We start from the raw sequence: 15,321 nt of genomic DNA on the forward strand, positions 1-15,321 counted from the left end.
GAGTACGGGGTATCTTTTTGAGGTGATGAAACTATTCTAGAATTAGATAGTAGTGATGGTCATGCAACTCTATGAATATACTAAAACCACTCAATTAGATGCCTTAAAAGGTAAACTTTATGGTCTGTGAATTATATCTCAATTTTTTATTTTTGTGGGTTGCAGTAAAGGGAAATTTATAGCCTTAAATGCATATATTCTCAATGGTTTGCTGGTAAGAATTCTCTCTAATTTACTTATTATTCTTACTAGTAAGAATTCTATACTAGTTTGCTTAATATTCTTACTAGTAAAGTTATGCTTAAAAATACATGCAAGAAACATGGACCTATGAAAAGTTTTTTAAAGGAAACTTTTAGAAGATTTTAAAAGAACCAAGTAGAATTCTAGAAATGAAAAGAAGAATAACTGAATTAAAAACTTAATGGGAAGATTTAGCAAAGATCAGATACAGGTGAAGAAAGAACTGATTAACTGGAAAGGTAGGTTGGAGAATAATCACCCCGATTCATGTAGTAAGTTGTGTAGTATTCCGTGATGCAGTGTCAGGATATCTGAATCTTCCCTTCACATGGTTCAGCAACACATGCATGTGACTATCTATTTACCTGTCTACATAATAAAGACAGAAACATGTTTAGTAAGAGAGGGAGATAAAGCAAACATAGTAACATGTTAACTATTAGTGAATCTTGATGGATATTTAGATTTCTCTCAACTGTTCTGTCCCCAAATTTAAAGACCAGCAAAAAGGTAGCATTTATAATAGCACAAAAATATCAAGCATGAAAGGATTAAGTCTTTAAAAAGAAATAGAAGCCCTCTGTGCGGGAGATTATGAGTTTACTGAAGAACACTAACAGAAGACATAAATGAACATAGAGATACACCATGCTCATGGACTGAAAGACTAAACATAAAATTTGTAAGAGAACACCCACAGAAACATACAGATATACCATGCTCCTAGATTAGAAGATTAAATTTGTAAAAAAAAAAAAAAAATTTCCTCAATCAAAGAGTAAATTTAATGCAACTCTGATCAAAATCAAATAGGGCTTTGAATCACTGTATTGTACACCTGAAACCGATATTACACTGAATGTTAAGTAAGTGGAATTTAAAAAACTTAAAACAAATCTAATAGGATTTGGAAAGAACTTGGAAAGGTGCTTCTGAAATGCATATGGGAGAAGAAAGGGTCAAGAAGAGGAAACCACCCTGGGCTTCTAAACACTACACACTACTGCTTTGTTCAGAGGTAGCTCCTTCTCAGCCTCATTCATGGATTGCTCAACTTCTTGATGATCTTGTTAGAATGCCCCAAGGGCTCAGGCCTTCAAATTCTCTCCACTCTCATACTCACTCCTTTGGCAATTTTATCCAGTCTCATAGATTGAAATAACCACTCATTACTAACCCCTGCCTCCATTCCAATCTAGGTCTCTCTCTCAGACTCAAGTCTCACATCCAGTTGTCTACTTGCTATCTCCACTTGGGTTATGCAATCTGAGATTTAACTGATCTAGATCCAATGCCTCAACATTTGCCTTATCTGCAACCTTCCTCATTCCAGTTGATGGCGAATTCATCTTGAATTTCAATTGCTCAATCCAATACCTTGGGGTTTGGCTGTCACTCTCCTCTATCATATATTTAATCCAATGCATCAGCAAATCCCTAAACGAATCACTTTTGACATACCTTCACTATGCCTACCTTGGTTTGATCCACCATCAGCTCTTATCTGGGTAACTGCCATTGCCTTCTGATTGGCTTACCTGCCTCACCCCATGGCCTCCATCTCTCCCCCAAAGCCAACACGATCATTTAGAGCCCTAAGATCATTTTTCACCCTAAAATCTTGTCACAGTTTTTATTTCATAAAGGTCAAAATCTCTAACAATGGTCTTCTAGAACCTGTATCATCTGGCACTACTCCTTGCCCTTTCCTCCAGGACCTCAAATCTCCTACGTTCTTTCCTGTCCCCACTTCACACCAGCCACAGTGACTTCCTTGCCCCTCCGCAAATATGCCAAACCTCCTCCCACATCACAGTCTTCCCACTAACAGTTCCACTGGCAGTTCCCTCTACTTCTTAACCCAGTTTGCACAGGGAAAATCAGTTTTGGCTTGGGAATGCACCCAGCATTAGGATATTTTTGAATGTCCCATATTTCTTCAAAATAATCAGGAATTATTTTAGCTTTTAGTTGGTAATTGTCGAAACTGAGTGATGGGTACACAGAGCCCTTGCACTGTCCTTTCAAATTAATATAAAACAGGAATAAAAGCATCTCTGGTGATTCTGGTGTGCAGCAGGGTTGAGAAGCACTGGTCTACGACCCCCAAACTAGATCATTTTCCCATAAATATAACAACTGAGACATTTCTACTTGAAAGGCTGTCAAATTAAAAAGATACATGTTAGATGAAAAATATTAAATTTATTTTCCAAATCCAAGAAAAAAGTATGCATTTGAATTCACTTTGCAATATAAATTAACATAAAAACTCCTGGTCAGTGTCTTACTTGTCTCAGCTTAACCCTCAACCAACAGTGGCAGCCACAAGAAGGGAAAGATTGCTGGCCCTTGGTTTGGGGAATCTGAAACTTGGCACGAGACCATAGGAAACATCTATCCAGGCTGTGAAGGGCTTTGGACTGCCTGCTTATCCAAATGCTCTAGAACAGCCTTCTGTAGTTTGTCTTCCCACAACCTCCACTAATGTTTAACGTATCTTGAGGTAAAGTCCAAAGCGTGGAAGGATGAAATTCTCTTCAGCTTCAAAGGAACATTAGTTCATATCTAAATCTGATATTATCAAAGGTGATACCTTTTCTCTTTAAAAAAATAAACCAAATGAGTTTATTGGTTTGAAAGAGATTGGTTAATAAGCCTGACAAGGAAAAATCAAACCACCACCTTATAAGAATCTACAGGAGGTCATCCTAGTCTTTGGGAAGTGGAACCACATAAGTTCTACCAAATATGGCTATGGAGCTTATTAGATGTGATCCGACGTCCCCTCAGAAGACTGGGGAAGCTGTGAAGATTTGCTTAGTTGTGGACTATTCCCACTCATGCTCACCAGATGGCTACTGATTACATGAAGTTCCCGTATCACCACGTTCAGGTCTTCGTGTAGTCTGACTACGGCATTTTTCACCTCTCCAAGGAGAGCTTTAATGGAATCGCTTCCCTCAGGCTCTTTTGGCAGGCCTTCAGTTGGCTGAAAACTCGGACAGGACAGAGAGGTAAAGTGGTCTACATTTGCAGTGGGAAACTCTGCCCAATTATGGCCAGGAGCAGGACTTGCCTGCTTCCTGGCAGACTCAGAGTTATCTGGAAGACGTTGCAGTAGATTGAGGTTGTCATCTTCCTCTTCATCAGAAGACACTAGGCCCCTAGGAGCTAAGGGGTGACGCGCCCTGGCTCTCTTATCTTTACCCTTAAAGGAGGCAGAAGACTGCTGACGGGACAGAGTCCAGAAGGAAGGTCCAGCCAAAATCGGGTGAAAGAGATGAACAGACTTTTCTGGAGAGGCTGAGTCAGGAGGTGACAGAGATAAAGTAGAAAAGGAGGACGTTCCTTCAGAGGTGGTTGACACTGAAAGGTATAAATGGGAGAGAAAGATTATGCAATGTCCAAACGAGAGTAATAAATAATTTTACAATGTATAATCCTATGGGCAAGGTCTCAACATACACTCCTTAAAATGGTATATGTTAAATATTCATAATAAGCCTAAATAAACCCAAAGCAGGAAGTGGAGAAAATCCAAAGAGGTATCCTATACCACTACTGCCATGGAAATGAAGCTAACAAAGTACCAATATTCGCCTTGACTCTGAACTGTGCTGGACATATTTTTACACTACACTTACCAGAGAGCAGAAAAGTAAAGTATTACACCCTATTCTACTGACTGGTGGCATTTTAAATTGGCATTTAAAGTAGACAGTGTGAGAAAGCTGTAACTTAGATTCCTTCTTCTTTTTTTTTCTACAGAGAATATTATGGCAAAATGAACAACCAACTACAAGAACCCGAAAGCTATGAAACAAATTTCTTTCTCTAACTGCTCAAACACAGTCGAGATTAAACTCCAAACAACCTGAGATGTGAAACATTTGAGTCCATGTATATAATTTTTTTTCATCAAAAAATAATAAATAAAAAGCATTCTAAACCTGTTTTCCACAAAACTAAACATTTGATAACCATTTTAACTCCATTTCAGGCAAAATCATACTCTCTTCTTTTGCATTCATTCTACATCGTTATTTCCCAACCCGTGTTCTGAGGAACGCTGTGTTCCTTAAGATGTAAAAAGATGTTTGGTGAAAACAGGATTGTAAAGTCAGATAAGACTGGGTAATTGCACACTGTGCCTCCCTTGAGGAGTTTAATAATGAACATTAGCACATTGGAAGTTCTGAGAAATCTACAATAATTTATTCAAGGGGTTTCCAAACTTCCTTTGACACAGAACCGTTTCCTGTCTTGGAATACTTACTTACACTCATGCGTGCATTAGTGTACGAGTTCCAAAACTCGTACAAATCCAGTTCAAATTCCAGTTCCAACATCATTACAGCTAACTAGACTTGTTACTTTAGTAATAATTTAAAAAGCTGAGGTCAAAGAACAGGGAAATTAACACCGACCCCTTAACACACATGACTTACATATTATTTTATTTGCTTTACATATGCATGTCCCTTTAAACCAAATTGAATCTCCTGTAAAAAAAAAAATGACTGGGGCAGGCGGCTTCTATTTTCTGCTTCAGAGCTCTCTGAGGCCCATCTCCAGCTTTTAGGAAAAATTCCAATCACAAGACATTGTGGGGGTGAAACGCGTCTTCTCAGCCGATGCGACAGCAGGGCACGGAAAGGAAACCGGGAGCTTCATCGGCACATGGTCGAGGCCAGAGGAGCGCACGGAAGAATCTAGGTCAGCCTCATCCTGACGTCTGTCGTCGTCGTGCTGAAGAGACGGCATGATGGTGATGGGCGCCTCGACGCATTCGGAGTCACACCACCGCTCCGAGTGTGCTCTGTTTGGGCGACAGTTGTCCCCTAACATGGCCCTGCCCCATTCTTCTGGGTTGGTTTCCATACCCGATGTCTCTTTCTTGGTGTCCCCTCATTTGGGGGTAGCCCATTGTCCAGCAGTTCACTGAGAAAGGATAACACAGGTGTGGCAGTCACGTGGGACGACACGATGACAATAACTGGTTCACTTCCACCGGCTTTCTCTGGACGCTGGCGGTTCTCTGAGCGCCCGGAACATGCGGCAGCAGCACTCGGGAATTCGTCAGAAATGAGGTTCTTGGACCCAAGCCCCCTAAACGAAATAAAAAACTAGGGTCGTGCCCAGGAAGCCGCGCTCCAGCTGGCCTCCAGCTCTTTCTGATGCCTGCCCAAGTCGGAGAATCCTGGCTTTCTCCTCTCTGTCCACCTTTCTTTCCCGTTGGAGCTGCAACTGCTGCCTAACCGGCTTATCATTGTTTACAGTTTCGTAGCTTCGATTCACAGGCTCTTGCCCATAAAAAGCCACTTTATCTCTAATTGCCGCACACCAATTTACTTTTGTTTCCAAACACACCACAGCTGTAGCAGACACATGAAGCTCTCTTCAGGGTGCCTCCTGCCCATTGCGTTATCCTGCTCGGGCTCCCCCTCACTGCAGAAGGCTATGTGACTCTCCTGTTGACATTCGTCCTGTCCATACAGTGCAGCCACCAAAGCTGCAATGCAACAGAGACGCGGCAAGAATGGGCTGCCATTTAAAAATCTCCCTGTGTGATAGATGCATGCCAATTAATGTCGCACTTGCTTAAAGATAGCACCTATAAAATGATTCCAACTGCTCATGTGTTATCTTTAACTTTTTATACTCACAGAAAATATCAGACCCGTTGATTATTATATTGTAACTTTAAATTTCAGAAGCATTTAGAAGAACTGCCTTGCAAAAATATAATGACAAATGTGTTTCTAGAAACATTTCTAAACTCTCTCCAGCTGTAGTCATAAATGTAAATTTTTCTGTTAGCGGCAGGTCCTTAGTCAACTAAACACTTCCAACTACTCACTGTAGAACAGAGGAAATTTTTATTTTTTGTCCAGTTCCTTCCTCTCAGTTTTCCTGACATATAATGACTGTCAAGTTAACTGTCCACATGAAATAAGACGTTCTGGTTTTGCTCGGTGATGTAAAAAGTACCATTTTACATAAGTGTCCATAGCAAAATTATTCGTAATAGCCAAAAAGTGGAAACAGCTCAAATATCCATTAACTGATGAATGGGTAAATACAACATGTTTATCTCTGCAGCAGGCTATCAGCCACAAGAAAGAGGGAAGTACTGATTTATGTGACAACATGGATGAACTTTGAAAACACAGTGCAAAGGGAAAGAATCCAGACACAAAAGACACATATTGTATGATTCCATACCATGAGAGGTCCCGAGAAGGCGAAAAGAGAAAGTAGATTACTGGTTCCGGGGGAGCGCTAGGGGGAGGGAGGAATGGGGAGTGACAGCTAATGGATGCAGGACTTCTTTGGGGTGATGAAAATGTTCTGGAATTAGTGGTGATGATTGAAAATTTCTGGCGATATACTAAAACCTACTAAATTGTACCCTTTAATAGAGCACATTTTCTGGTCCATGAATTAGAGCTCAGTTTTTAAAAACACAATATTTGAAAATTTACTTTAATGTCATTATTAAAAATAAACTATATGAAAGAAACAGATTTAGGAATAACATAAAATTTGAGAGAAATGCCAATGAGTCCGCCCCTAATCACTAATACTAAATTGTTACTGGGACGATTGGTTTATTGGATTAATGATGACTTCTCTTACTTATCTGTGAACTGTAAATTTGGTTTGTTGAATATAAAACACCAACTCCGTGTGTCTTTTTGTCTACAAGAAGGCAGGCAGGAGCTGTGCGGCTGGAGGAGTTGCTGGGGCCGAGTCTGGGGGCAGCGCCGCAGGTGCCGCCCCTACTTTCTTGCAGGTACGATTAGACTCGCTTCTACCCTCCACTCTGCCCGCTGCTTCTGAACCAGCCTGACCGGGAGCTCAGGGTCAGCTGAGCAAGTCTGCAGAGCAGTTTTCTACCATTTTCCCCATTTCTTTTTGGAAAATGTTCATTATTTTGGCTCTAAAGATTTCCACAAGCAAAAAATTAAAGGGCGTGTGCATGTGTGTGTGTGTGTGTGTGTGTGTGTGTGATGTGTGGTTTCTTTCCTTAGCAAAGATGGACTGACAAACAGCTCTACCGAACAACCACTACTGACATCCAGGTACAAAAATGGGATCAATGAGACAGAAACAAAGGCTGGAGCCAGGGAGAACACTCACCGCTAACCCAGCACGAGAATGTATAGATTCGTTTCCTCCCCCCAAATTAGAAAGTCAAGTCCAGCGCAGGCTAACACGCTTCCCTGAACTGTGGCTCGTGAATATAATGATCTGACTTCCATGTACCTACTAGTTCCCTTTTTCTTCCAGTGTGCGTGACAAATGATCTAATGACCTAAAAGAATAGTTGGACCTACAGCTAAATAACTTAAAATTTAAACAGAGGAGGAGAAGGAATGGACTTTTCTAGGAACAGAGTTATTTAGCATCAAAAGGTCAAGGAAGTTGCTGCAGCAAATCATTCAGTGAAAGTATCAGAATGAAAATATTAACGTGTATTGGGCGGCTGCCTTGAACAGTCCCCCAATGGCTGAAATCCGCTACACTGTAAGTGCGGAAATCTTTTAAAATGTACCCAGCTCATTATCTCCAAAGAGTTTATACCACCAGGCCTGGACCCTTCATATACACAAATACTTCTTAGAACAGTAAAAATAGAAAAAACAGAAAACAGACGCTGTCTTTCTAGTCTCGGTCACTCTGCACCCACAGACACTAGCCATCAACCCTACCTCATCATTTCCTGAATTCCTCAACCACGAGCGCCTTCAGCGCTTTCTGGAACAGGCCATCACTTAGAACGGCCCTGCTCTGAAATCTTGCTTTCCAAGAGGACATTTTCTTGATTATTTCCAGCCCTCTTCTTCCTTTTAATGCATCTACACTTTGGCCTCATTGAGCCAGAAGATCCAAGGATCCGTGTACCTTCTCTCACTCCATCAACGCCCACCTGCCTCTCCGTTCTTGTCTTCCCTCATCACCTCCGTTACCCCCATTCCTTCCCCCATTACCCCCACCACGTTTTTTCCGCTTTATCTGCTGCTAATTCCTAATCTAGGAGTCATGCTAATTCCTAATCTAGGAGTCAGCAGACCTTTCCTATAAAGGACCAGATGGTAAATATTTTGGGCTTTATGAGACCTACAGCCTCTACTCCAACTAGTCAGCTCTGTTGTTGTAGCACAAAAGCAAACAGAGATTACATGTAAACCAATTGCTGTGGTTGTTCCAATAAAATCTCACTTACAAAAACACGGAGGGGCCTCATTTGGCCCCAAAGCTATGGTTTGCAAGCTCCGGTCCTAATCTTATTTCAATTCAAATATCTACCTTTTTTATTCCTACCCCGAGGCTGCTCAGCACTATTGGAGAAAAGGATCCGGCAAATTAGGATTCCTACAAATAACGGTGCCTGAATCAGGGTCTTATTGGCTCCTTCTTCCCTTCTCTGAAGTGGCTATTCTAAATCTTACCCGTCTTTTTACCGCAGTTCTACGACTCCAAACCCCTCTGTCTGGGCAGGTGACATCAGACAATAAGATACGAAGGCCATGACACATAATGTGTGGGGCAAAAAGCTCCACACATCTCAGTTATGAAAAACCACGAGCCCCTTCCCTCACATCTGATACATCCTCGCCCCTCCTTCGGTACAGGCCCTCGGGATGAGGTGAGTGTGTTCTATTCTGGGTTCTAGCCCGCCTGCTTGCCCCCGGCCGTGCCCCATCTCAGGCTAGTGCCCCCCCTTGTCTCCTGTCTCCCACTCGGTGGTTTCCTTCCCAGCGACAGCCCCTGCAACAGCCCCTGCGGGGCTCCCTGTCCCAGTTTCGCCCCCTCCATGACAATCCTCCACATTCTCTGACGCTAGTTTTTCTAGAACGCATATGAAAAGCCACTCACCAGGCTTAATACCTTTAAGTGACTTGCATTCTCTTCGAAATAAAGTCCACAATAAACTCCTTAACCTGGCCCCCACACCTCCTCTGTCCTGGCATATTTCTCCGGTGTTTGATTCTGTTATTTCTTCATGCACACTTTCCATTCCTGTCTTACTAGGCTGCTTTTAATTCACTTATTAAATACTGGGTACCTATTACGTACACGACACCGAGTTTGGTGCTGGGGATTCAATAGTAAACAGGCAGACAGGGTCCCGTCCCTCAGGAAGGGCTACTCCACTCGGGTGGGGGGCGGGGGAGACAACAAACAATTCAATACATACATAATTATACTACACTATAATTAGACTATACTATAATTATGTAGGTATTGAATTAGAATGTAATGAATTCGAATGAGCACACGCGCTAGGAGGATAATTACAGGTACTAAGACAGCATATAGAGGGAGAGGATTTGAAGTAATCGAGGGGGTCAGGACATCTTACACAAGTGCTCTTTGAGCGGAGGGTGAGCAGGAGCGAACTGGGGAAGGGGTAGATCAGAAGTGTTCCGGTCCGAGGGAACAGCAGCACAAAGGTGGCCAAGCCATTTGGTTTACTTGGCAAACAGAACACCAGGCTGCTGGGGGAGCAGCAGGTTATTTGATTTCTAAGAACGCAGGGAGAAGTCTGGGGTTCCAGTGGGGCGCAGAAGTCCTCATGTTGTCTGGCTGCTCTGTGGAGAAGGACTCGGAGCTCCCTAAAATCTCTTTGGTCAATCACAACATTACTCCTCGGCCTGGAATGCCCTTTCTGGAAGGATCAGAGTTTCCTCATTCCCAAGAATAAGCAAGGATCTCCTGGGGACTTTTGGGAGATAACCAGGATGGATCTGGAGGGTTAGGAGGGGGCTGAGGGCCTCGAGCTTGACAAGTGGAACTAAAAATACAGACGCTGGAGTAACAGCAAACTCTTTTGCTGGCACTCGACGCAGGCAGGTCACACGAGCAGTGGCTGGGCTGAGGCCGTGAGCCCCGGCAGTGGGACTCCAGGGCCCGAGCCGCTAACAGCTCCCCGATTCAGCCTTTCTTTACGCTGGGTCGGAACATATTCTCCGTCTCCATTTTAAAATCCAAACTACAATATGAAATTTTTCCCTTAAATAGTCATATACATTTTCAAAATTAGAATAAAATTGAAGTTTATATTTACCCACATATTTATCATTTCTACTGCTCATCCTTGCCTCCCCCCTCCCCACGCACTGGGGTCTTCTTCTCCCTGTGTAGTTTAACAGTCAGTCAAGGATCCAGGCAGAGTTCACAGACAGAATGTGGGGTGGGGTTCACCCCTTCCGAGTTTTCTTCCCTGTTGGGATTTCCCGCAGAATTGCCCAGCTCCCCGGCCAGCATTGAAGTTCTCTTTTAATATTTCGTAGGACTGAAGTGTGCCCTCAGGGTCTTAATGTTGGCTAATGTATGTTTCCACTTTGGAGCGTGCATATCATTCTTCCCTTACAGATGTTAGTATTCTGATGAAATCCTCCATGTTTCCCTCTGTGCTCTTGGTCTTATTCACCCCAGTTATCCTAAAGTGCCTGTCTTACAATGTCAGTACTAGCTTATCTGTGGGTCTGCTTCTGCTGTCTGTTTTTCTTCTGGATTCTGAGTGCCAAAAATCTTGTGCGAAAAATGACAGGAGCTCTTAGGAAAGGATTTCGCTGTCATCTAGAAGAGAGATGGGATACAAAGGAATGACTTTGCTCCAGCTGGAGCTGGGTTTCAGCATTTGTGAGGGCTGGTCTAGTTCTGGTTTGCGCTTCCCCCTGGAAGGTAGTTCTGGTGCTCATGGGGGAGCCTGTCAGAGGTCCCAGCTGAGAGCATGGAGTCCTTACCGGAGCTGCTATGGCATGGCCGATCCTGCGCTCCAGCCCGTCTCCTAGCCCCAGGAGAAAGCCAGAATCTCTTTTTAGCATGTTGGGCCCTAGAAGCTGCTTCCTGTTTAGTATCCTGGCACCACATCCAGAATGTGTGCAGCTTTAGCAGGAGGCAGATGTTTCTCAGGAGGAAGTTATGCAAAGACTTTTGGGCTTTCTCCTCTGGACTTCCTCTCCTCTGGAATAGTGACCCTGGAGTCCCTGCTACCAGGGAGGCCCTGAACTCCAAGCCTGTCTCCCAAGGTCAGTGAGACCGTGGAGAGTCCAGGCCTCTGACTTTCCCTCAGTTTCTATGATCCTACTCTGCCAACAAGAAAATGATCCACAGTGGGAAAACTGAGGTGAATGTGGGACCAACTAAAAGTAAACTAGTTTCCTACTTCGTTCTCACCACTCTTGATGCCAAATGTGTGGGTTTTACACACAAGGATTTCTCTCATTCTCTGTATGTGACAAAGACATGTATAGGACACCTGGGTGTCCTACGATTTCACTCCACTCTGACATTACCCAGAGTTAGTGCAGACCCAGAGATTAAGGGCTCGATTCCTTAATCTCAAGACTCAAGTCTCAAGACTGCCCTGTGCTTTAGATGCCAATCAAAAGTCCACGTTTCCCATCTCTCTGACCTGCTGTCTGTAAGTTGACGGATCCCATGATCCCCTCCTTGGGTCTGATACTTCACTACAATGGCTCGTGGAACTTAGGAAAGTGCTTTACTTATTATTAGTGGTTTATTATAAAGAACACAACTCAGAACAGCCCATGGGAAGGATGAGCAGGGCAAGGTATCGGGAAGGGGCCCAGAGCTTCTTGTCTTCTCTGGGTGCACCACCCTCCCAGAAACTTCATGTGTTTGTCAACCAGGAAGCTGTCTAAACCCCACAGTCTGAGGCTTTTTATGGAGGTTCCATTATAGAGATATGACTGATCAAATCATTGGCCCTGGGTGAATAACACAACATCCCTAGTGGTCAGGGGCTGGGGAGAAAAGTTCCAACCCTCTCACCACCTGACTGGTTACCCTGGCAACCAGCACCCAACCTCCAAGTGTCACCTCAGCATAAACTCAGAAAGGGAAGGAAGGGGCTTACTACAAATAACAAAAATATAATTCTTCTCACCCCTATCACTCAGGAAATTCCAAGGGTTTTTGGAGCTCTGTGCCAGAAACCAGGGATGAAGACCAAATTCACATTACTCATTATATCAGAACATCACAGTCCTTTTCTGGAGGGTCCTAACCCATTCTGTGTTTTCTACCTTGGTTGTTACAGGGCTTCAGACCAGCTTTTAGTTTTCCAGCTTTAACCAGCATTGTCCACGGGAAGGTTAGAACAATACTATGTACTTCATTATAAACAGAAGCAAGTCTTCCTTGCTAACTGGCTTTAGAGGAACTCTCAGCTAATTTTCATAACTAAGTGTACTTGGTACACAGGCAATGGCCAAAAACTATTTTCAATGAACTTTTGGGGGTATTTGTGGAAGAGATGAAGTCAAAGTAACAACTTCCCAGTGGACAGCCATGCACCAAAACCATCACAGTCACTGTGACCGGTACGGCGTGGTAGGGAAGAGATTCTCCACCACTGTTTTGCAATCAGTACAGCCCTTTAAAAAAGGCCACACGTACACATGCACACACATATATTGTGTGTATACACAGCAATAGACATAATAACTAATTCTTTTTTATACAGTCTTTTAATAAATAACCTAAATGTCTAACAGGAAGCTATTATTTAATGTTAGTTCTTTCTAATTTGTTCGGCATTAGAATCGCTCAGAACCTGTACTTCAGCCAAGCACTTGGAGCCCCGAGTTGATGAAGTGCCTCTTGGATCTTTAATAAAAGGGGTGTTTTCCCAACGAAGAAGTCCCTCACTCTGGCACGTACATTTTAATACCACTGGATGGGGAGAACCAAAAACAGGGCCAGAAAGCACAGAGAAGTAACAGATGAATGCTTCAAAAGAAGGATGTGTGTGTGTATGTGTGTACAGACTCACCCCATGTGGTCACAGACTTGAGGTTTTCCTCGTCCAACTGAATAACGCTGGATTGGGTTGGCTTCTGAAAGTCCTTACTGCTTAGAATCTCCTTCACTGGGTTAAAGGTTTTAAATGAGGGAGAGACGAAAAGTGTCTCTACAGAGGCCTGGTTGTAGAAAGTAGACTCTGACTTTGACACCCTTAAATTAGGGCTGATAAACTCCTCTTTATCCGGTGACTGAAATGACGGTAAGGTTGTCAACGTTTCAAAACTTTTTGCAACTGACTTCTTTTCTAGAGGCATTTGCAAAGGGTGTTCAGTTACAGTATTTGTAATGGTACTGTCCGATTTCTTGTCCAAACTCACATTTGTCTGCCAAGATGGGCTCTTTGCCGAGGGAGCAGGCACAGCATCTGTAAAATAACAAGTAAAAACTATGGTCAAAAAATACAGCGGAAAATATTCTATTCAAAGTCCATTGCAATTTTACTTTTTTATATTTTTTAAATTTTTATTTTTTTGAAGTAAACTACACCACATGTGGGGCTCAAACTCATGATCCTGGCTCAGGCTCCACTGACTGAGCCAGCCAGACGCTCCCAAATCTCTTGCAATTTTAATAAATCAGATTTTTTAATGCCATAACAGGATTCTCTATTTAGTTGTTTCTACTTTCTTACTATGTTTCTCTCGTGCCTATGAAAAGTATACCCCGGCGATTACTGATGTCTTAGTCATTTGGTGGCCGTTTCTCTCTCTCTCCTCACTAAAACACAAGACAAGGAAAGCTTCAAATAACTTGTCTTTAAATATTTCTCTCTTCACCCACTTATCTGTCTCTGAAACCACTATATTTTTAGTACCTTCAAACATTTGCCTTTTACAAGATAAACTAGAGAAAATATGCCACATCATACGGGTCTATCCCTATAGAACCTCCAGCTACCAAAAAAAAAGAGAGTCTTTTCCTCTGTAACAGAAAAAAAAATGTCTTCTTGGGGCACTTGGGTGGCTCAGTCAGTTAAGCGTTTGGCCTCAGCTCAGGTCATGATCCCAGGATCCTGGGATGTAGCTCTGCATCGGACTCCTTAATCAGTGGGGAGGCTCCCTCTCTCTCTGCCCGCTGCTCCCCCTGCTTATTCTCTCTCTCTCACTGTCAAATAAATAAATAAAATATTATTTTTAAAAAGTCTTCTTGTCCCAGTGTCTATGCAGAGCCCATGAAAGAAAACCCAACTTTAGGTAGCAGCCTAATTTTAATAAACCCTTTGTCTACGCGGGAGAGCAATCTTTTAGAGCCGCTGTGATGATTACCAAAATGTAAGTTCCATTTGGTCAGAATCCTTGTCCATTTCATTCATTCCTATCACCACAGTGTACCTAGACTATGACAAAGGACCTGGAATGTAACGGAGAAGTAATATCTATTATAAATAGAAAGAATTGAAAGGAACAGATATTTAAGGTGGGTCTGATACAGAAAGATCTATTGAATCTATAAATTATGAGCCTGGTCCAAATTTCTAGATGCCAATTTTTATCAACACTCAGTGCTAGGGCTTTGCTCTCCAGAAGTTTTACCTGAAGCTGGATATGGAAGAAAAGAGAATTATTTTAAGACATAGGGTTGATGAAATGAGAGGCATAACGAGACGAGAGTGGGCAAAAGGAAGATGAAATCATCTGAAGCTCCCAGAAGAGAAGGTACAGGAACTGTGTAATCCATTGTCAATGGCTGACATCATTACCTCCCTCACAACGCATGTTTATCTGCTGTCACCATCACGGTCAGGCTTTGAGTTTTTAAAGAAAAACAAATTTCCTTTCACTCTAAAAACCTTCCTTCCCCACTTCATCCACCGTTGGAGGTCAGCCTGGGCAAAAGGGCTGCTGGGATGCCCCAGCACTGGACCTCACCGCCGCTGTCAGGCATTCTGTTTTTTCCAACCCTCTCAGCTGCAAGCTTTCTCATCTTTGCAGATTCAATTCGAGTTTCACGTTCTCCTGCCCTAATCCTTTCCTTGCCCTATCCTGTTCTGGTCTTTCTTAACCAAGCCCTGGTCGGAGCCCTGTGACTCATCAATACATTTCATCTTGTCTCTCCCTGGTCTGGCCCCCACCCGAGAACAGGGCCCTGAAGAGATATTGGCAGGGGTCCTGTTTGTGCTCCTTAAAAGCACAGCCCCTAGGATGTGTTCAGTGAATGCCTGTTGAGGAAAAGAACAAATCAAAGCACAAGGATAAAAGAAAAATAATAATAATCTTCCTTTTGCCCACTCTT

The 15,321-nt window shown here is 42.9% G+C and overlaps 1 protein-coding gene across 2 annotated transcripts in view; it reads right to left on the reverse strand.

Moving 5' to 3' along the window:
* Nucleotides 1-2,416: 2,416 nt before the first annotated feature.
* Nucleotides 2,417-15,321, reverse strand: part of ENTHD1 (ENTH domain containing 1) — a 99,875-nt gene continuing 86,970 nt past the window's right edge. For both annotated transcript variants that reach the window (XM_059187033.1, XM_059187034.1), the window contains exons 6-7: nt 13,058-13,453; nt 2,417-3,612 (exon numbers count right to left, since the gene is read on the reverse strand). In XM_059187033.1, the coding sequence (XP_059043016.1) occupies nt 3,011-3,612; nt 13,058-13,453 (998 nt within the window). In that variant the 3' untranslated portion in view covers nt 2,417-3,010. The remainder of the gene's footprint in view (nt 3,613-13,057; nt 13,454-15,321) is intronic.

Source organism: Mustela lutreola, chromosome 8 (assembly GCF_030435805.1).
Source record: "Mustela lutreola isolate mMusLut2 chromosome 8, mMusLut2.pri, whole genome shotgun sequence".
Classification (NCBI taxonomy): Eukaryota; Metazoa; Chordata; class Mammalia; order Carnivora; family Mustelidae; genus Mustela; species Mustela lutreola.